This window comes from Arvicola amphibius, chromosome 6 (assembly GCF_903992535.2).
Source record: "Arvicola amphibius chromosome 6, mArvAmp1.2, whole genome shotgun sequence".
NCBI lineage: Eukaryota > Metazoa > Chordata > Mammalia > Rodentia > Cricetidae > Arvicola > Arvicola amphibius.
In genome coordinates this window covers 75,632,241-75,651,683 of record NC_052052.2, presented here as the reverse complement: position 1 = coordinate 75,651,683, position 19,443 = coordinate 75,632,241, and the positions used below count along the sequence as shown (strand labels likewise).

The 19,443-nt window shown below is 40.8% G+C and overlaps 1 protein-coding gene across 7 annotated transcripts in view; it reads right to left on the bottom strand.

The window, feature by feature from the left end:
• Positions 1-3,488, bottom strand: part of Cdk5rap2 (CDK5 regulatory subunit associated protein 2) — a 183,163-nt gene extending 179,675 nt beyond the window's left edge. For all 7 annotated transcript variants that reach the window (XM_038334749.1, XM_038334754.2, XM_038334753.1 and 4 more), the window contains exons 1-2: positions 3,274-3,488; positions 112-179 (exon numbers count right to left, since the gene is read on the bottom strand). In XM_038334749.1, the coding sequence (XP_038190677.1) occupies positions 112-179; positions 3,274-3,332 (127 nt within the window). In that variant the 5' untranslated portion in view covers positions 3,333-3,488. The remainder of the gene's footprint in view (positions 1-111; positions 180-3,273) is intronic.
• Positions 3,489-19,443: the final 15,955 nt, after the last annotated feature.

The window sequence follows — 19,443 nt, the reverse complement described above, 5'->3', positions numbered from 1 at the left end:
TACACGTGTACAAAATGCTGAGTGCCCACTGTGGACACTCAGGTTGGTTCTGGGCCTCGGATGCTCATGGTCTTAGCCTTCTCCCCATTTTTTCTTGGTTTGCACACTTACCTCCATTTCCCAAGCCAGCAATGCCACTGATACCATCCAGCTCACTTGGCAGAATAGGGTGAAGGTCACTAGGAGAGAACACAGTGGGATGAGAGATGATCAAGCACGTGATCAAAAGACACCAGTAAGACAGCATAGAACTCATGAAACAGTAACTGGGCTGTGGTCAAGAAGGACAGTGTTAAGCTCCCATGAGGCAGTAAGCACTGAACTTTAAGAATTCAGGCTTTAGAGCTGAGAGCTCTGCTGAGTTTTAATTCACACACCTGAGTGATAGTCATGGTCACTTACCTATTTAACCTATAAGTATGTATTAGGAGAAGGAAGTGCCAGCTATAAGCCACTTGGGTTTTTGAGTCTGACTTTATCTGTTAGACATCATCAACTGGTCATCACAAGCAAAAGTTAAACCTCTAGAAATCAGAAATTATGGTTGTCTGAACAAGAATGACACCAGTAGGCCCATATATGTAAATGCTTGGATCCCAATCAGTAGAACTGCTTGGGAAGGATTAGGAGGGATGGCTTTAATGGACGTATGTCACCTGGGGAAGGTTTTGGGGCTTCAAAAGCCCATGCCATTCCCCATCTCCCTCTCTTAGTCCAGTGACTGCTGTCTCAAGACACAAGCTCTCAAATACTGCTCAGGTATCCTGTCTGCCAGCTGCAGTGCTCCCATCCATGATGGTCACAGACTCTAACCTTCTAACACTGTAAGTCACAAACTTCTTTTCTCTTTAAGTTGCATGGTCATGGTGTCTTATCACAGCAATAGAAAAGTAATTAATACAGGCACAAATTCAGACTCTGAGGAACATCAAACAAACATGTAAAAGTCACTGCTCTGAGACACTGTCGTTGTCAAACTGTCTAAGGCAGGTCTGTGAGGATTTGGGGACAGAGACAGAAATGTAACCTACAACAGACATGCCCCTGCAGTCTGTTCTAAGTCCTGTTTTTACCTCTACCAGTCTCACAGCATTCTATTTCACAGAGTAAAAAGAAAAAAATAAATAAACAAGGCACATGGTGCCCAGCAAGATGCCTGTCATAGTTATAGTGCTTCAGAAACAAAAGTTAAACATCACTGCCACCTTCACACATACAGTGCTTTACAATTTATAAAATATTTATCCTGGCTCCGACTGCCAATTCCCTGAAGGTGCATGCATTTTCTAAAGGAAAGTCCTGAGGCCTGGATAACTGCAGTGCCTCTGATAGTCAGGTGGCAGCAAAGTGAAGAACCAAGTCTAGAATCCTGGCCTTTTATGTCTGTGCTGGCTAAACTTATGTCAACCTAACACAAGCTAGAGTCATCTAAAAGGAGGGAAGCTCAACTGAGGAAATGCTTCCATAAAATCAGGCTGTAAGGCATTTTCTTAATTACTGATTATGGGGAAGGGTCCAATCCCATGTGGGTGGTGGAATCCCTGCACTGGTGGCCCTGGGTAATATAACAAAGCAAGCTGAAGAAGCCACGGGGAACAAGTCTGGAAGCAGCACTCTTCCATGGCTTCGACGTCAGCTTCCGCCTTCAGTTTCCTGTCCTACTCGAAGTCCTGCCCTGACTTCCCTCACTGATGATCTGTTACCTGAAAGTGTAAGTGAGATAAACCTTCCCCGACCCCGAAGTTGCGTTGGTCATGGTTTTTCATCACAGCAATGGCTACTCTGACGAAGACAATATTTAATGCCTCCATGATACAACATGAAAATAAGATTTAAAAAAAGCTCTGCATGACTCCAGGGCAACTCTTTTTCCCTGCCTCTAACTCTATGAACAAGTCCCACCTCAGAAAATTCCTGATCAACAAACTTTAAACTGAAACAAGGCCATCAGGATCACACCAAGCAAAAACCGGGAAATACCAAAATCCAACACCAAGAAAATGAGCACTTAAAGTAGATCAGCTATGGAGATAAATGGAGAAACCTAAGTAGAACATGCTTCAATCATGAAAAATAACATGCAAAGTCATTCTACAATTTCCTGATAAACGTGAGGATACAAATACCTAACACCAAGAAAATATTCCAAAGAACCAAAAGTATCACTCACAGGGAATAGATGTATGTTCCTTCACCTTAATTTTCTACTTCTTCCAATAAGCATCAATAAAAGGACAAAGTCTATTTTCTACACTGAATTTTAAAAACTAAAATCAAATTCAACCACCATCTTTTGAATGGGTGCTATTTTAAATTCTGCTTTTTCTTCTTTTGTTGTAATATATATATCTTTTAAAAGCCTCCAAAAGTAAAGTTAGGAAGCCTATGCTGGCTTGATTTCACTTCGTACACTTTGCACCTCCTCACTGCTATGGCTTCCTGACACCAGGAGTAGGGATGGTGAAGAATAAATAAGAGGAAGGGTCTTGTAGCCTCATCACACAGCATGGCCACCATTCTTTGCTGGATAAATGGGTGAACATTCATAAACCGATGAGCATCTGCCATGTGACAGGAGAGGAAGGACTTGGGCCCCAGAGTGAGTGCACTTCTCTACCTCATCCTTCTGGCTTATTTTATTGCCTTTCTGAAGGAAGCGATCTCTTTCTGTGTTTCTAGTTGCCAGAAATAACTGTCTTTCACATTAGAAGACTCAAAGGGAACTAAGCTTTTTACTGGCAGTGCCATCAGAGCTCAGGCAGAACTGGACTCACCCTGAAAACACAATCACATGAACAAGTGCACTGTTGTTTGTCTCTGAACATCCTTTTCTACTGTATGCCATGAATTTTAATTAAGGAAAAATGCATAAAGATGAAAATCAGACATATCTAATGATCTTTCTCACTAGAGATTACCAACCCAGTCACTTCCTAAGAGGTAAGCAATGACTTCAGAAACAAGGTGCCTACCAACTCACTTCCCATAGTGAATGCAAATTCTCAGACAAGAACGAATCACTAAGTGCCCTAGGGTCCCAGTCCCAACCAGCCTCTACTAATACAAATCCCAATTAGGCCCATCTCCTCCCACTCTTTCTAAAAGTCCCTTACATTCCACACATTTTCTCAGAGTATATTCCAGAATACCACAGACGAATGTGGAGCTGGCTGGACACCCTCAGGTTCCAACACACACGGGCCTCAAGGAAGAGAACCACCATCAATAGGAACCCCAACCCAGTTACCACGAACCCCAAAGCCAGGGCCACACCTGCAACGGCTGAGGGTCCCAGGCAGGGTGACGTCCTCTTCCATCCCCGAGTCCATCATGAACACGGAGACAGTGGCACTGGTGTGTGCGGCGGCGGCGCCACTGGTTCTCCGAGCTGTCGCGACGCGCTGGGCTGCCCAGGTCCCGCCCCTTCCAACCCAGCTCTCGTTCTCAGTCTAGCGGCGCGGCTGGAATTCAAACCGCAGCCGCCGCCATCTTTCCTCCGCGTCTTCCTACGGAAACCAGGCGGGGTCAGCTGGCACGGGTGGTGAAGCCGCCCTGCACAGGCCTGAAACCGGGAAGGGAAGCGTGAGTGGGCGCCATATTAACTCAGGGCAGAACCGCTCGCCTGAACCTGTAATACTAAGAGAGGAGAGGTCGGCCGCCATTTTTTTGAGTGTGAGGGCACTCGGGCCGAAGCCAATGTAGGAACCATATTTGTTGAGGGTAAAACTCCGCCCACGTCAGTTAATTTAAGCGGGAGGTGGGTATCTAACTCTGTTTACAGTTGTAATCATGACTCCTCATCACCCTCTGTGCCTTGGTTCTTCTTCCCAAAGGGTTCTGCTTTATGTTGAAACTCAGATAACTGAATTCTACTTCGATTTAGAAAAATAACACCTGTGGAGCGCTAGTGTAAACTAATTTACAGGTTGAGTTTAAAGCCTCATACCTTTATTAGCAGTACTCCATGTCAAAGCTTTCAGAAAATTAATTACCATTAGGACTCATGCACCAACAATCAGTAAACTGAGACCGAGAGAGAAGAAATAACTTGCCCAAAGTAATAAATGAGATTACTGTCTACAAAAACCAGATCCTAAGCTCATTGCATTGAGATCTGGGTTCCCTGGAACTATTTTTTAACGTGCCTGAACAGAGAGTGAAGATATTCTGAGTAGAGCCATTCTGTGCCATCACAAATAATGGTCTGGACAAAATTAGAATTTCAGGTATTCGTCCGTTGGAAACCTCCCACTCTCAAAGAGTTTTTCTTCACTTTAAAAAAAAAAAAATAAATCAACACAAGTATGTGAGAGAGGAATGGGAAGGGGACAGAAGGGAGAGGGGAGGGAGAGGGAGGAGAAGGGGGAGGGGGAGAGAGGACCCAAGGGAGAGCAAGGAAGTGACAGAGGAGAGGGGGAAAGGAACGGGGGAGGGGGGTGATACATGGATATGGAACAGTGCTTGCTAACTGTTTTGTTTTGTTTGTTTTGTTGTTGGTTTTTTGGGTTTTTTTGTTTGTGTTTCGTTTTGTTTTGTTTTGGCTGGGGACTATGCACTTACAAGGCTTTTTGTACTGGACACCAATAACTCCAGACTTATAGGGTGAGACTTTTACCTGTCATATTTTGTGGGACTCAGGGACGAAATGGGTGACCTTGACTGGCAAGCATAAGTGCTCAATCTGTGAGAATGGGCTAGTACCTATCCTATAGGATTTTTGTGAGGATGACGTGAGATATCTTTAGAAAATCTGTCAATAATAATTCTATATATTCACATCTTCATTCTCATTCCCCATAACCCCAAACTTTCTTTACAAACTGTCAAGAGTCGGAGCTGTGATTTCAGCCCAGATGCTTCTGAACTCCAACATCTTAAGTGGTTTAGACAGGCAATATTCCCTAAGTTTTCAGATCTCTTTCCACCTTAGAACTTATAATTCAGAAGTGAGATCTGTTATTGCTGGGAGAGGAGGTGTCATTAGCTTCCATGGTGAGTTACAGATACTCCAATGAATAACCCCCATCCATGCTCATGCAAGCAACTCTAAGGAAACTCAGTGGTGAGAAAAGGGACTTGAAAGTAGGAGAGAGACTACTTAGAAAGAACAAAGGAGTCATCAGGAGTGCATCAGGGCAAGAGAATGTAATGGGAGGTGATGAATATGATCACAAGAAACTGTATATGTGTAAGAAATGTAAAAACAAAAGCAGAAATCAAAGGAAGACATCAAGTCTAGTGCAGATAGCACAGAACTGTAATGCTATGATCACCAGACTCATTCTTTAAGCAAATGTTTCGAGGTGGCTATTATAGGATTGCAGGACTAGAATTGTGGAGACCTACATTCTAACTACAACTTATTCTTCCCCTGTCAGTACTTTGGCTTTCCCACATACAAAAACAGAGTAGAGAACTACAAAGAACCTATAGGAAGTTCCCATTCTGATTAATCCCTTGTCCTATTCAGTAAGATCATGTTTGTGGATTATGAGCTTAACCTTTCGTGAACCTGAAAACTGAAAATAGAATCAATTATACAAAGGAAAAATTGTATCGGAAGTTGTTTTTCCTGCGACTGGAGCATATTCATGGTTAGAGATGGAGAGGCCATTGCCCCATTTTTCTCTTTGTGGGTTTTCTCTCCACAAAGCCCAGAAGTGACATCACCCCATCAGCCATTTGGGTTCTCTGGAGCCATCTCCTTGGCAACATTCATCCACCCACAAAGACACCATTATTACGTCTTTGGACAAGGGCATTCTGCGTGGCTGGAAGTCATTTGCTTACAGATGCTTTTGATTTGGCAGGAACCCTCTGAAGTTGTAGCAGCTCAAGACAGTAGAGTTACTATTAGTAACAGCAAAAATAAATCTTGCAGATTAAAATGTTCACATTGCTCTTTGGAGTAGTCTATTTTTTCTTCCTGACACTAGGAAGCTGATGAGGATGGTTGCCCCACCCCCATACAGATGAGCAACACTCCAGTTTGGTTCCAAAGTTCCACATATCAAAGTTTAGTCACAAGCCTGTGATGCTATTAGGAGATGGTGGACTATGAGAACTTGCTTGTAGTTCTAGCAGGGGAGTCCAACTTCTCCTATGCCGTTAATGGAAGAATAGTTCTCTTCCATCAGGGAAGGTTGCCATTTTCAGTGGAGCCTGCAGCTTCCTGAAGGGCACACATGAAGAAGTGAAAGAGGAAGGGGGCACCAGCCTAGCCAGCCAAATCAGCTTCACTGAAGAACTGAGTGACAGAAGCTACAGCCAAATCCCCTTGAAAGATGGTATAATCTTTAAGAGGTGGAACCTACTTTAAGGCAGCCAGGTCATGGGAGGCATGCACTTGAAGGGGATAACAGGATTCTGATGCCTCCCTTCTCCCTCAGTATTTGCTTCTTGACTACCAGCAGGGGAGCAGCAACCTCCCATGATGTACTGTGCCACCACCGTGGGGCTGAATAACAATGGACTAGTGCCTCAGACACCATGCCTCAAAATACACCTTTCTCTTTTATGAGCTGGTTACCCCAAGCATCTTTCCCTCACTGTGAAGAGATTTTAACAAGAGAAAAATTATACTCAGAGAGGAAAAAGAGATTTGTCAAAGGCCATACCTACTTTCTTAGATTTTCATTTAAGAACATTTTCGGGCTTTAAAAAATATTGCAAAAGAAGTATAAGAAAGCTAAGTATGGTGGTACACCCTTGCAGTACCTGGACTCAGGAGGCTAGAGCAAAAGAATCATGAGTTTGAGGCCAACATGGACTATATATTTTGAGGTGAGAGCATAAAACTCAACTGTGTGTGTGTGTGTGTGTGTGTGTGTGTGTGTGTGATCGTGCGTGCGCGCGCAGCTGTGTGAATTCTTCATATTTACCTTTACCTAGCTCCCTGAAATACTCACATGTTATACAAACATAATACAGCTGCTGTCAAACATAAGAAAAAAAGAAGTTTCACAGAAACAATATAATTTGCTATAGATTTGATTTCAAGGTACTCAGATTGCTCATTAGCTTTGTTTTTTACAGGTCCTTTATTGTATAAAGGCTGACACAGTACTTTACTGTAACAACTCGTTCCACTCCTCTAGTAAATAACATTTCTTTATTTTTCATGAGATCAATCAACTTCCTAAAAGTTAATGCCAGGTATTTTCTAGAATGCTTTTCAATCAGGTGTCTGTGATTTTTAATCACAATCAACCATAGATAATGTGTTTATAGTTAGAATATTACAAAAATGAGATGCTATGCTCTTCTCAGGGTGTAGAAAGGAGGCATGTGAAGTTGATATGTTTCACTGATTGGAATAGCAACTCATATTTTATATGAGGTTTTCATATGTCCAGTTTCCTAAAATAAAAGTATTATTTTTCCTTTCTAATTATTGAGAATCTTGTGGGGCCGGGTGGTGGTGTAATATGCTTTTAATACTAGGACTTGGGAGAAAGAAACAGGCAGATCTCTATGAGTTCAAGGCCAGGTGGTCTACAAAGCAAGTTCTAGCACAACCAATTACACAGAGAAACCCTGTCTCAAAAAAAATAGCTCTTATGGAAAGCTATTTGAACTATTGAGATTTCATAATCTGTTTTTCAAACTTCTACAGTAATTTTACCATATGTGTCTAAATCTTACCCAATGCAACTATAGGAAAACAATTACCACACGACCATGATAACCTGACTTGAATCCATGAGAAAGCCTGATGCTGCAGAAGGCTCCAATGCAGAGGTGGGAGGCAGAGAAAGGAGAATCCCTACAAGGTCACAGGCCAACCAGCCTGACAAACTAGCAGGAAACAACAAGAAAGAGACCCTGTCTCAAGATGGAAAGCAAAGACAGACGCCTGGGGTTATCCTATTATCTCCACATGCATACCATGGCATCACACACACACACACACACACACACACACACGCATACCTCTATATAAATACAAAAACAGTTTTGAAATAAAAAGACTGTGTCATTTTCCAGTTGGTAGTTTTGTATTTCCATATTTTCATCTCTGTTATTGAAAGTTATTTATTGAAATTTAACTCTAAGGATGAACTTTCTTATCATCCTTTCTTAATCATTTATTCAATTACTGTCTTAGGATTGCTGTTGCTGTAAAAAGACACCATGACCATGGCAACTCTTCTAATGGAAAACTTTTAGTTGGGGTGGATTATACTACAGATGTTTATCATTCATTTTTATCTTGGTAAGTGAGACATGGCAGTGTGCAGGCTGACATGGTGCTGAAGAAATTGCTGAGAATTCTACAAGTTGAATCCTGTTGTTGAAGGCAACAGGAAGTGAACTGTGACACTGGGTGTGGGCTGAGCACATGAGACCTCATAGTGCCCCTCCACAGTGCCATACTTCCTCCAACAAGGTCATGCTTACTCTAAAAGACAGACCTAAAAGTGCCACTGTCTATGAGTTTATGAAGGTCAATTACATTCAAACTACCACAGTTGCCTATTTTCATTAGTAAGGCCTTACATAAATTTATTTTATTTTGTGTGTTAAAGTCAACTGCTATTATCTGTCTTGTTGCACAAACTGCCCTCGATCTGGGCAAGCTCTTCTAACCCCATGCTATGCCAAGCCAAGATCAAAAACCAGCCTGTTTGATCCCAAGGTCAGAAGTATTTTGAAAGACCTCCTTATTCTGAAGACCTCTTTCCAGCTAGAACGCAACACCCAACATTCTTATGGAGAGATAGCTCCCAATTATCACACACTTCCTTTTCACAGTATGCTGGTTTATCAACACTACAATAAATCCAACACCTAGCCTAAAGCTATGCACACAGTAAATGTTATTGCCAGTTTGTTAAATTAATTACATCCTGACTTCTTTTCAAGATGATAAGAGCAGGGTGGATATAGTTCACAAAGACTTATATATGTGAAAAGAACCAAATGAGAAAAACTCAAAGTATCCACACATAAAGAAATAAGGAACCAACAATCCTTTCTGTTCTGATTTGATCGGCATATCTTGTGTACATGTACTGAAATACACTTAGGTATACTATTATTATGTTAATCTAAAATAAAATTGAACAATAGGAAGGGGATAAGAAACACCCTTTTATGAGGAACAGGATAAAATTGTTGGGAAAGTATCAATATAATATGACATTACACTTGGCTTGTGCCCTAGTTTGCTTTCCATTGCTGAGATAAACACTATGTCCCAACTTGGGGGCAGAAAAGATTTATTTAGCTTACACTTCCACATCACTGTCCATTTTTGAAGCAAATCCGGACAGGAATTCAAGTAAACACTAAAGAAGAAGGATACTTACTGATTTGCTCATCCTGCTTTCTTATATACTCCAGGGTCAGCATATGCCTGGGTTGGTAACACCCACAGTAGTCTGGGCTTTCCCACGTCAATAATTAATCAAGAAAATGCTCAACAGACTTGCCTACTACTGTCCAATCTTGTGGAAGCAGTTCCTCAATTGACATTCTTTTTCCTCAAATGACTCTAGATTATATCAAATTGACAAAAACAAACAAACAAAAACCCAACTACTTAGCACCACTTGCCAATTCAACCTTCTGACTCTAGTATTTTATTTTGTTTTATTTTTACCAGTGTACTGAATGCATTGCATCACAGCACCAAGGCCTCTTCAACTGAGAAATTTCATGAATAGTTGAAATGAGCTACCAGGACTTGAGCTCACTGAATACTGTAAACGTTGACCCAAGTGCATTGAACCCTCACAATAGCCCCATGAAGGAATACTTATGTTCCAGATTTACAGTTGACAAGTTGAGGGAAGGAACAAATTTGACTGGTCACTTAACATGTCAGCATCAAGTGAGTCTCTTTGGCTTAAGGATCATTTGCAGCTAAAAGCAAATAAGACCAGCAAGATAAAGGAAAGATTACTTACATTCTCCCTTTCCTCCTAAAATCAAAGCATAAGCATCCCTTTGTGATGGTCTACTGTCAGTTCCCAATGAATTACCATCTCCTGAAGGCCAACTCTTCTTTCTTTTTATTAAATCAACTGACTGGCCCACACTTCCCTGAGTTTTACTTCTTTTGTATAAACTCTTGTACATATAATTGTTTATAAAACATGTGTCTTTTGCTAGTTCAAGTCATTGATATCTTGGCTACTGAACCTGAGAAGATAAAGTATTTTTCTTCTTGCCACCATGCAAGCATCTAAACAGCAAAGCTGGAATTTGAGCCCAGATTTTACTCTGAAACCCATGCTCACTATTAAGTTGCATAAACTTTCCTTTTGGTGGGCGGCTCAAATCTCTTCCCTCAAGCTGCTGAATTAAATATTTATAATTACACACAAAAGAAAAAACCTTATTTTATTAACATAAGAAAAATAAAAAAATCAGGATAAGGATCAAATTCCTGTGATCTAGGTTTTGGAAAAAGTTTTATAAATTAGATCTCTTCCCTATAAAGGAAAACCTGAATATAGCAAAACCACAGTGGTGTTACTCTTTGAGGCTCATGGAAAGAAAGCAAAACCTCCAATTGGATGCGCAACTGTTTAACATTACTTACAAACCCTGTGCCTCATTCTTTAATGTATGTGGTATGGGCAACAAGATATGTGCTATACAGTATTGAACCTTGTAGGAGTGGGCAATTCTTGGTTTTGTATGAGAGAGAGAAAATTTACCCAGAGTGTCCTTGAACTCACTGAGTAGCTTTGACAGGCCTTGAACTTAATTTAAGGCCTACATCCTCGACCTGCCAAATACAGTCCTGTACCACTAGGCCCAACTTTGTTCTGCATCTCTCTCTCTCTCTTTTAAGTTTTATTTATTCAGTATATAGTGTTATGCCTGCATGGTAGAAGAGGGCATCAAATCTCATTATAGATGGTTGTGACCCATCATTTGATTGCTGGGACTTGAACTCAGAACCTCTGGAAGAACATCCAGTACTCTTAACTTCTGACCCATCTCTCCAGTCCCTGTTCTTAATCTCTTAATACTTCCTCAAAACAGCCCTGAGAGAAGCTTTTATTCAATTCTTATTGGGATAAATGAACTGAGACTCAGACTTATGCACCAATTTTGTCAGAAGTTATGGAGCAAGTTCATGAACTTGAGCTTCAATTCCCGTTCTTCAAAAGCTGACACTGGTAAACATCATAAAACGTAGAGAGACACAGATATATGATGAGATTAGATTGATGAGCTTCAGTGTCGAAGGTACGTCTCAGGATATCTAAAACCAGAAGACAGCCAAAGGCTACGGGGGAATTTATCCCAAAATTTCAGAGAATGCTTATAATCATCATTCACAGCCCTTTATTAAATATGTAAAATAACAATTGCTCTAGGCAAAGAAGGATCATCAAGTCAATAAATTGCCTGGACATTTTGTAGATTGAAAGGCGAACATAGAGTCTGTGAGTAGCAGAGAATAGTGCTGGCCTGGGAAGGCTACAGTGCCTCCTGCCACAGAGGGATGAGCATCAGGCTTCTCTGCCTCCACCCAGACCCTGGCCGCTCTGTCTGACAGAGTGCCAGGCACCCTGCACGGGCTTCATCCTGAACAGATCCTTAGAGCCCACAAACAAGAAGAGACTAAACATTGGTGAGTGCTGTGTTCAACAAGGGTTCTTGGCTTGGAAGCATGCCTTCAGTGAGTCCGTGGAGGAGACTGTTTCTACTGCTTATACTGTAAATTTCCTAGTGTCCTCCAAATCAGATTTGAAATGTGTTTGGTATTGATGATTGAACCTAGGGCCTCATATATGCTAAGCCTATCATCACTTTTTCATTAAACCCCTGTGGTTGCAGTTGAGGAGAATGTTTTAGGGCCCCATCTATGCCCCAACTTCCACAGTGCTCTGAGCTTGCATGTGAATGCATGTGTGATATTCATATCAGTACACCTGTGTGACACTTGTTTGTGTGATCAAGTATGTGTGTGTGTTTGTTTTGTGTGTGTGTGTGTGTTTTCATAGGTATGTTTGAATGTACATGCACCTGTAAATGTGTAGAAGTTAGGGGTCAACATCAGTTTTCCTTCATTATTCTCCCCTTTAGTTTTTAGACAGTCTCTGTCACTGTATCTGACACTCATGATTTTGCTAAACTGGTTAGTTAGTAAGACCCAAGGTCTTCATGTCCTCACTCCTCTCGCCCCTGAATTCCATGGTTATAAATTCACCTTCATGCCTGGCTTATAAATAGGCTCTATGGATCAGAACTCAAATCCAAATGCTTTGCCACAAGCACTTTTCCTGATGATCCATTTCGGAGACATTTCTTTTTTGGGAGTCTCATTTGCTGTGTTGCCAGGCTGGTCTTAAACCCATGATTGTCCTGCCTCAGCTTCCCTGACTTTATATTGAACCAATTTTATTTCCAGAAAGCTTACATCTATGTAACCATTTCCACAGTAGGATATCTCATGGTATTCCTCGACAAAACTTTGAGGGAATAAGTAGTATTCTCAGTCTCTGGTGTCCAATAAAGTAACTACCAGCTACACATGTCAAGGGAAACATGCAAATATAACTTTATGAATGAGTGACTGAATTTTTTTTCAGACAGGGAAGGTCTCACATTGTAGCCCAGACTGGCCTGATACTCACTATATAATGAAGATTGGAGTAGAACTCACAGCAGTCTTCCTGTCTCTACTACTGCATTGCTGAGATTTCTTGATGTGAGGCATTTCACCATTATTGATTTTTTTGAGACAAGGTCTTTGTGTATCACAGGCTAGCCTCAAATGCATAAGGCCAAAGATAACCTTAATCTTCTGATCATCTTGCCTTTACCTCCTGTATGATAGTATTACAGGTTTATTACATCATTACAGTTTATATGATGCTGGGATTTCTAAGCCAATACTTCATGCATGTTAGAAAATAGCTCAACCAACAGAACCATACCCCCAGCCCTGAAGTATTATATTGTCCATAACTAGCCTAAGTCTACCTAGCTATAGTAGGCAACTAACTATTATTTTAGCATAAAGAGAAAAGATTTCCCTTACTTCTAAAAGTTCCCCAGTGACCTAGTGGAAATCTTTCTCTCTCCCTGTTAAGGATTTGAGTGTTCATGTAACTGTAGCGCCCCATGTGTTCCTGTAGGTGGAGTTTTTCTGTGTCTTGGCAGCTGCTCCAAAATATCCACAGAGGTTTAATATAAATTATAAATGCTTGATCAATAGCTCAGGCTTATTACTGACTAGTTCTTACAATTTAAATTAACCCATTTATATTAATCTGCATTAATTGTGGTGTTACTTCATTTTCATCTTGCACCTCCTGTTTCCTCTCTGTGTCTCACTGGGGACTCCTCTTTCTCCAACCTTCTTCTTTCCAGGTCTTTAGTCTGTTTTTCCCACATAACCTTATCCTGTCCCGCTATCGGCCAGTTAATTTCTTTATTAAACCAATCACAGAGTAATTTATGTTCTCTTTTGTGTAAGTCTCCTCTGAATAGGAGGGTTTTAATTTCTGCATTCTGGGGTCTATTACAGTTCCTGGAAGATGGTGAGTCTTCATTAAATGTTGTTGAAAGCATGAATGACTCAGTCTTAACCAGAAGCAATGACCTGAACCCATAAATAGTCTTTTGCTCTCAAATAAGAGAAATCAGTAATATAAAGGCCCCTGTGAAGAACAGCAACAAAATCTCCTGATATACCCATGGAAAACTGAATTAGTTCCAGATGGGGTCAATGTTGTCCACGATCACTGGAAGCTTAGGGCATGGATCAGATTCAAAGTGTGCAGACTGTTAAGCATTCATCTTTCTTACTTCACAAAACAGAGATGCACACACACCCATTTCTAACAGGTGAGCACAGTGATTCCCATGATGCCACAGGATGTGTCCAGATATCACAGTACCTTTTCAGTTCTCTGGCTCACCTATAGAAAACACAGAAACAGCAGCAACTCATCCTGTTTCAAATGTTCCCCAAACCTAACAGTGGGCTGATGACAACCCTAGGATGTGCGTTGACCTTGTCATCAGAAGACAAAGCTCACTGTTCCTGATCCAGCTCTTCACTCACCAGAGTAAGGACAACACTCTATTGTTCTGTTATGTCCTCCTTGAAAACTTGGTAAGTATCAGGGAGAGAGGAAGGGACCTGCCATGCACTGTAGGGCTTGAGTGTGCCTGGGTGCTTCACCAAGCAGCACGGCAATGGTAGGAGATAAGTCTGCTCCTCTTTTTACAGTCGGGTTAAGCCAGTTTAGATGACTGTCTTAAAAGCCTCTAGTTGGAAAGCTTGTGTTGGAAGCTGTATCTCTTTAAAAAATGTTGTTTGTAGAGTGACCTGTTACTTAGAACCCAGACAAATAGGTTTTCTATTGACATTTTAAGACTCAGCATTCATGTTCCATTGGTTGCCAAGAAACTCAGAGTAGAGTTATGTGTCAACTAATAAATAGCTTTTTTACCATAAGTTTTCTTCATTAAAAATAAAGGGAAAAGACTAATTTTAAGTGTATATGAATATGCAAGGTTTCATATAGGATCCTTGAGTACCAGCCTCAGCACCCCATCAGGGTCCAGCTAAGATTCGCTATAGCAAACAAAAACCTGGCTAATTGGATCTGAGCATAAATGGTATGTCTCCTTCTGGTGTTATCTTTAGTGTCAGGAAGAATACACAAGTAACGGTGTCATGTAATCTTCCTCTGTAGTTATGGAGAATCACTGAGGCCAGCTTTGTGGCCTCTGTGCCCTGACTGCTGGGATTGAAAGTATGCACCACCACTTCCTGGCTCTGATCTGTTCTTTCAATACTTTAAGTCCTATGCATCTTAGGCAATTCCTCTGGGAGATTCATCGTTTATTGGTGTCTATACAATTTAGTTAATTATCCACAAATTATTATCTAAATTAAAACAGAATTTTAATAGGCAATCCTTAATGTCCTTCTTCTTGTCTGGGAGAACTTTATCTTTTGGCAAGAAAAAAATCCCTTTAAGCAAGACTGTATAATACTTTTTCCATGGTGATTGAAGACAGTGACTCATTTAGAAAATGTTTAATGTGTGTGTGTATGTGTGCATGCGTGTTTGTGTGTATGTGTAAAAGAAAAGGTTTGTTTCCTACCCACTCAGCATGAGGGATGTTGTGTGGAAGTGTGAGGATCCTTAGTCCAGGCCACAGAGGAGGCATCCCTAAGGAGTCTGCTATATCAGCATCATTCTACTAGTCAAGAAGGCTGTACTTCTGTGAGGATCCCTCATAGAGGACTTGATGCTTACCCAAACACCAGCCTCTTTGGTCTTCGAATCAAACAGAAATTCAAAGTCCCAGGCTGCAATGTATAGGCGGGGTCCACTACATTTACCCAGGATTTTATTTCACATTTATTAATATTTTCTGATTTTTTTTCTAGAATGAAGGACACTAGCCCTCTACTTTAATGGAATGCAAAACTAAGGACAGTGGTGCGGGACAATTGTCTATATTCTGTCAATTATGTATTAAATAAATGCTGATTGGGCAGTATCCAGGCAGGAAGTATAGGTGGGACAACCAGACAGGAAGTAGAGGTGGGTCAATGAGAACAGGAGAATTCTGGGAAGGAGGAAGCCCATTCCTCCCCAGTTCTGTCCCAATCACAGAAGAAGGAAGATGTGATTGGCTCACTGAAAAAGGTATTGAGCCATGTGGCTAACATAGATAAGAATAATGGGTTAATATAAGCTATAAGAGTTAATAAGAAGCCTGAGCTAATGGGTCAATCCGTTTATTTTTAATATAGACCTCTGTGTGATTTCTTTGGGGCTAAATGGTTGTGGATCCTGGTGGGAGGACAGAAACCCGGACAACGAATGGCATCCAAGTGGACAACTGCATCCACATAAAACCTGACAGAGCTTGGGAATTAATTCTAGACAGAAAAGAATAGAGTAAAGCATGACTTATTGATAGCAGCATTTTCTCAGATGTGCTCTGCTCTGCTTGCGAGAGGCAAGCACTCTCATTTAAGAGAAGCTTCCTGACTCAGCTTTAGCTGCAAAACCCTGCAGCTCTTTAAGAGGTCCTGCCATGAAACACTTAAATGGTGTTGATAAAAGCTGACCAGACCACATGCTTTTGGGTTTTCAGCGATAGCAGGAAAAAAGCTGCACTGTTTTAAAATCCCAGCTTTCTGGGCTGTTCTGCCAGTGCAAACTCTGACTCTTTGAAGCAGGAGGTTTGGCTACAGAAAGAGCATTTGAGTGTTGTTTATAGACTCACTGTTGCAACTTGCTTGCTGGCAAGAACCTTGAAATTCCATAATGTTGTGGCAATAAACGTGGTACCTCTGCCATGAGCCTGGAATTTCAGAAAGCTAAGGAATTGGTTGGATCTAGCAGTCAAAGCCACGGATTTAATCCTCTCCATATTGCTTAGCAAATTAAAGTCTCATGTGGTCAGAAAAAAAGAGAAATATACAGTAAAGAGAGTGTCAAAGATAAAGAAAACTTCTAAATGGTTTACAGTGTGTTAAAAATATATGCAGGCTAAAGGTTAAAGGCCTTAATGTAAAAAAAAAAGAAAGAGAGTAGTTGAGTATGGTGGTACACACCTTTAATCCCAACATTTGGGAGACAGAGGCATGCAGACCTTTGTGAGCTAAAGGTGTGGTGGCACACACCTTTAATTCCAAAGCTTGGGAGGTAGATGCAGACAGATCTCTGTGAATTCAAAGATGTGTTGGCACACACCTTTAATCCTAGCACACATGTGGCAGTGACAGATGGATCTCTGTGAGTACAAGGACAGCCTGGCCTACAGAGTGAGTTCCAGGACAAAGATACACAGAAACCCGTCTCAAAAAGCCAAAAAATAAAAAGTAAAAATAAAAGAAATAGAGGTTAAAATAAAGCCATGTAAGGATGAAAAAGTACAGAGAGTCTGAATACTGCATGTTATTATGCTCTCTTTGAATTGTTTGAATGCTGAGGAAGGAGCAACAGCTGCTAAAAGATATTTGTTTATAAATGCTGCTAAATTAATCCAAGATAGGTATTTTGAAAATACCTTGACTTCAAAATTGAAGTCAAAGGTATGTTACTTTGGAGAAGAGATTTTGCTTTTGTTTCCATAGGAAATCAGAGGCTGTGGATTCATTCTGAGTTAAGAAAAATCAGATTTGATAAAGGAAGACCACCTGAGAAATCTCCAGTAGGAACAGATGACCTGGATGTCTAAGTTCTACATCCAGAACAGATTCAAGGCTGCTGCCTGAGATGATCAAGACTCATAGGATACTCCAGTCAGGACTTGATCACAATTCTAAATTTTCTTTAGGTCCCTATAAGATTATTAGTGCCCCCAATTAGCAGGAAGTAGCCTGGAAAACGATGCCCATATTCCCAAAAAATGGTCTATGGATGTTCTTGGTTTTTTTTTGAAAGTGGTGAGGGACAATTGTCTATATTCTATTAATTATGTGATGTTGGAAGGTCTTCTGTTTGAGTTGAATTCATTGGTTAATAAATAAACTGCCTGGCCCATTTGATTGGCCAGCCCTTAGGTGGGTGGAGAAGACAGAACAGGAGAAGGAAGTGAGGTAGATGACTCAGACAATTGCCATGCCTCTCCTCTCTGAGCCAGATGCAATGAAGCTCCGGCCCAAGATGGATGTACGCTAGCATCTTCCCAGTGCTACACAGATTATTAGATGTGGGTTAGTCAAGATGTGAGTAAGAGGCTGAAACTAATGGGCCAGGCAGTGTTGAATACAGTTTGTGTGTTGTTATTTCGGGGCATAAGCTAGCTATGCAGGAGCTGGGCGGGATGAAAAGCAGGCCTGCCTGCAGCTCCTCACTACAGAATGGTGCCAAGACGTGGATAACTGAATCCACAGAAAGCTTGAGAAAGCTTGGGAAAGAATAGAGTAAAGCATGGCTTCTAGGTGGCAGCAATTTCTCAGGTCTGCTCTTCTTGCTAGAGACAAGCAAACGTTCTCATCTAAGAGAGGCTTCCTGACTCAGCTTTAGCTGCAAAACCCTGCAGCTCTTCTAAGAGGTCCTGCCAGGAAATACTTAAACAGTGTTGATGAAAAGCTGACTGCATGCTTATTTGTTTTCAGCCGTAGCAGGAAAAAAGTTGTGCTGTTTTAAAATGTTGTCTTTCTGGGCCATCCTGCCAAGGCAAACTCTGACTCTTTCAAGCAGGCGGTCCTGACTATGAAGCTTTTGATTGTTGTTTAACACTGTTACAGCTTGCTTGCTGGCAGGGACCTTGAACCGCCACAGAGTTGTGGTGATAAACATGGCTACAGCCGGTACCTCTGCTGTGAGGCTGGAAAACTAAGGAATGGGCTGTACCCAGCTGCCAAAGCCATGGCTTTAGTCCTACCGATATTGTTTGGTAAATTAAAGACTCATGTGGTCACAAAAAGAGAGATATACAGTAAAAGAAAGATTCAAAGTCAAAGAAAACATCTAAATTGTTTTCTATGTGTTAAAAATATATGCAGGCTAAAGGTTAAAGTTCTTAAAAGTAAAAAAGAAAAAAAGGAAGTAATTGGGTGTGGTAGCACACACCTTTAATTCCAACACTTGGGAGGCTGAGGTAGATTGACCTCTGTGACTTCAAGGTGTGGTAGCACACACCTTTAATCCCAATGCCTGGGAGGCAGAGACAGACAGATCTCTGTGAGTTTAAGGACAGCCTGGTCTACAGAGTTATTCCAGGACAGAGATATACAGAGAACTTGTCTCAAAAAGTAAAATAAAAACAAACGAAATAGAGGTTAAAATAAAGCTGCACAAAGATGGAAAATACACAGAGAATCTTGATACTGTATATTATTATGCTCTCTTTGAGTTGTTCGGATGCTGAGGAAGGAGCAACAGCTGCTAAAAGATATTTGTTTACAAATTCTGCTGAACTAATCCAAGATAGATATTTTGAAAATACCTTGACTTCAGAATTTGGATCTAAGGATATGATGCTTTGGAAAAGAGATTCTTTTTTTGTTTTTACAGAAAATGAGACCCTATGGATTGCTTCTATCCCAATATGGTATGATAGACCACGCCCTCCTGAAAGGTTGCTGTGAACACCTTCAGAAAATTACTTCACCCAACTGATGACTGAGATGAACCTGGCATACAGGTTACACCATGAAAGATCTGATTAACAGTGCCCCCATTCAGCATGAAGCAGTTTGGAGAGAAAAAAACTGCGCCCATATTCCCAAATATTGTTTATAAATGTTCTTTTACATTTAAAGAGGGATATGATATAGATATGAATAATTTGCATTGATATGGATTTTGCTTTAGTGATTTAAATTTGTTATATGTATATGTATTTCTAATAATGATTAAGGTATTGTGATTGTGTAGTTCATTAAAAATGTAATGTATAATTAGGAAATATAGGTTGTTAATGGATAGTCATCAATAATAGTCAAGCTTGTAGTCATGTTAGATTTTTTAGATATATAGAGATATATTTCAG